The sequence below is a fragment of the Dipodomys ordii genome, unplaced genomic scaffold (genome assembly GCF_000151885.1).
Source record: "Dipodomys ordii isolate 6190 unplaced genomic scaffold, Dord_2.0 Scaffold54, whole genome shotgun sequence".
Classification (NCBI taxonomy): domain Eukaryota; kingdom Metazoa; phylum Chordata; class Mammalia; order Rodentia; family Heteromyidae; genus Dipodomys; species Dipodomys ordii.
In genome coordinates, this window is record NW_012267270.1 from 6211039 (window position 1) to 6213315 (window position 2277).

The window sequence follows — 2277 nt, forward strand, 5'->3', positions numbered from 1 at the left end:
ACTCCCACCCCGGCCGGGAAGCCAAAATGGGGTCCCCGCCATCCTCACCTCTGAGCATCGGCTCGGGGCGCGGTATGACCGCCACCACCACGGCCTCATCGTCGTCCTCCCCTTCCTCACACTTGAGTGTCACCTCAAAGCAGTCGAGCGCGGCGCCCTCCGCCCTCAGGGCCATGGCGCGGCCGGCCGGGGGCGACAACGGGGACCAGACTTCGGAAGAACGGCGCGCAAGGCCTCGTTCGGCTGGTGCAGCAAGCGGGCGGCTGCTCCCCACCAGACACCACGCCAGGCCCCGTAGCGCAGGCCCCGCCACGCGCCGCCCGCCCGCTCACTGGCTCGGCCAGCCACAGAACTCAGAAACCCGCGACCCCGGGCGGAGAGGACTCAATCCGGGGCCCCGGGCCCCACCGCTCCCTTTTATAGAGGCTCATTGTCGGTTCCCGCCCGCCAGGCCCGCCCCCTGGCCCTGATTGACCAATCACGAGAGGCCCCACGCAAGCTCCGCCCCCCGGGCACGCGGCGTTGTTAGAGTCTTGGAGACCGCGGGCGGCCGGGTGGCTGGCGTGGCGGGGAGGCCCCTGCTTCCCCGGGCGCGGGCCTCGGGATGGTGGGCCGACTCCACGGAGACAATGCCTTGCTGGGCATTGTTGCTGGTGCGCCGACAGCTAACCGGGGCTCCAGGATTTTTTTTTTTCCTCCCGTGCACGAGCCAGCCAGGAGGTGTCCCAAGGCAGGAAAGGCACTGTGGACAGAGGAAAAGGACCTTAGCCCGGAAGCGCATTCCTTCTGATCTGGCGTCTCCGTGACCTTCAGCAATTTGAATAGCTCATCTTTTCCTCCAAAATGCATTTCGGACCCTTCTGGCAAAGGAATGGAGAATGAAGAGGATGTGACCCAATGGATAGGACTTTGTTGTTGTTGTTGGTGGTGGTGGTACTGAAGTTTGAACTCAGGACTTTACACTTACTAGGCTGTCACCCTACCACTTGAGCCACACATCAGTCCAGCTTTTTGCAGACTACTTTGGAGACAGTTTCTCCCAGACTTTTCTGCGTGGCCTGGTGTGGAAACCAAGATCCTCCCGAACTCAATCTCCTGAGGACCTAGGATTACAGGAGTGAGCCACCAGTGCCTGCCTATGTTTGTTTACTTATTTCTTTGTGTGTTGGCTTGAACTCAGGGCCTTACACTCTCACTTGGCTTTTTTGTTCAAGGCTGGCACTGCACCAGTTGAGCCACAGCCTACTTCTGGCTTTTTTTTTTTTTTTTGGTTGTTAATTGAGGATATGAGGCTCACACATTGCTGGGCCAACCTGGGCAGGAAAGTCAGTAAGACTGGGGCTGGGAAGGTGGCTTAGTGGTAGAGCATGCCTGAGGCCCTGGGTTCGATTCCTCAGCACCACATAAACAGAAAAAGCAGGAAGTGGTGCTGTGGCTCAAGTGGTAGAGTGCTAGCTGAAGAGCTGAGGAACAGTGCCCAGGCCCAGAGTTCAGGCCCACGACCAGACCCAAAAAAAGAAAGTCAATAAGACTCTTAATTAACCGCCCCCCCAAAAAAAAAACAAAACAAAAAAACTGGAAGTGGAGCTGTGACTCAAGTGGTTGAGTGCTAGCCTTCAAGGACAGTACCCAGCCCAAGCTCCATGACTGGCACATACAAAAGTCACCCAGACTTTCCTGCCTGGGCTGTGTTTGAACCACAATCCTCAGATCTCAGACTCATGAATAGCTAGGATTGCAGGTGTGATCTACCGACATCTGACATACTTTTTTTTATAAATGTAAGTCTATAGATTGTATGGCTCTACCCTAGGGCACCCAGCTATCTCAAGAGATTCCCTAGATCATAGTCCAGTTGCCCTGAAAATGCTGTTACAGTCATGCACTGAGTGAACTTTTACTCTGTCACATAAAGTGGGTGCTTCTGCTTCTACAAAGACCTTCAGGAGAGATGTCACTGCAAAAACTGACATTGAAAATCCATCTGATGCCATTGTGTTGGCCAGGTACAGAAGTTCAAGCCTGTAATCCTTGCTACAAAGAAGGCAAAGATCAGGAAGACCATATTCCAGGCCATTCAGGGCAAAATGTTTTTGAGACCTCATCTCAATAATAGCTAGGGGGCTGGGAAGGTGGCTCAGTGGTAGAGCGCATGTCTTGCATGCCAGAGGCCCTGGGTTCGATTCCTCAGCACCACATAAACAAAAAGAAAAAAGCCTGAAGTGGCGCTGTGGCTCAAGTGGTAGAGCACTAGCCTTGAGCTGAAGAGCTGAGGGA

General features: G+C 54.7%; 2 protein-coding genes across 2 annotated transcripts in view; one reads left to right on the plus strand and one right to left on the minus strand.

Annotated features, from left to right (window-relative positions):
• Positions 1 to 320, minus strand: part of LOC105989151 (chromosome unknown open reading frame, human C11orf84) — a 16325-nt gene extending 16005 nt beyond the window's left edge. The window contains exon 1 of the mRNA XM_013020986.1: positions 49 to 320. Within this exon, the coding sequence (XP_012876440.1) occupies positions 49 to 175 (127 nt within the window). The 5' untranslated portion in view covers positions 176 to 320. The remainder of the gene's footprint in view (positions 1 to 48) is intronic.
• LOC105989100 (chromosome unknown open reading frame, human C11orf95) overlaps positions 174 to 2277 on the plus strand; it is a 21323-nt gene continuing 19219 nt past the window's right edge. Inside the window, exon 1 of the mRNA XM_013020911.1 lies at positions 174 to 246. Within this exon, the coding sequence (XP_012876365.1) occupies positions 174 to 246 (73 nt within the window). The remainder of the gene's footprint in view (positions 247 to 2277) is intronic.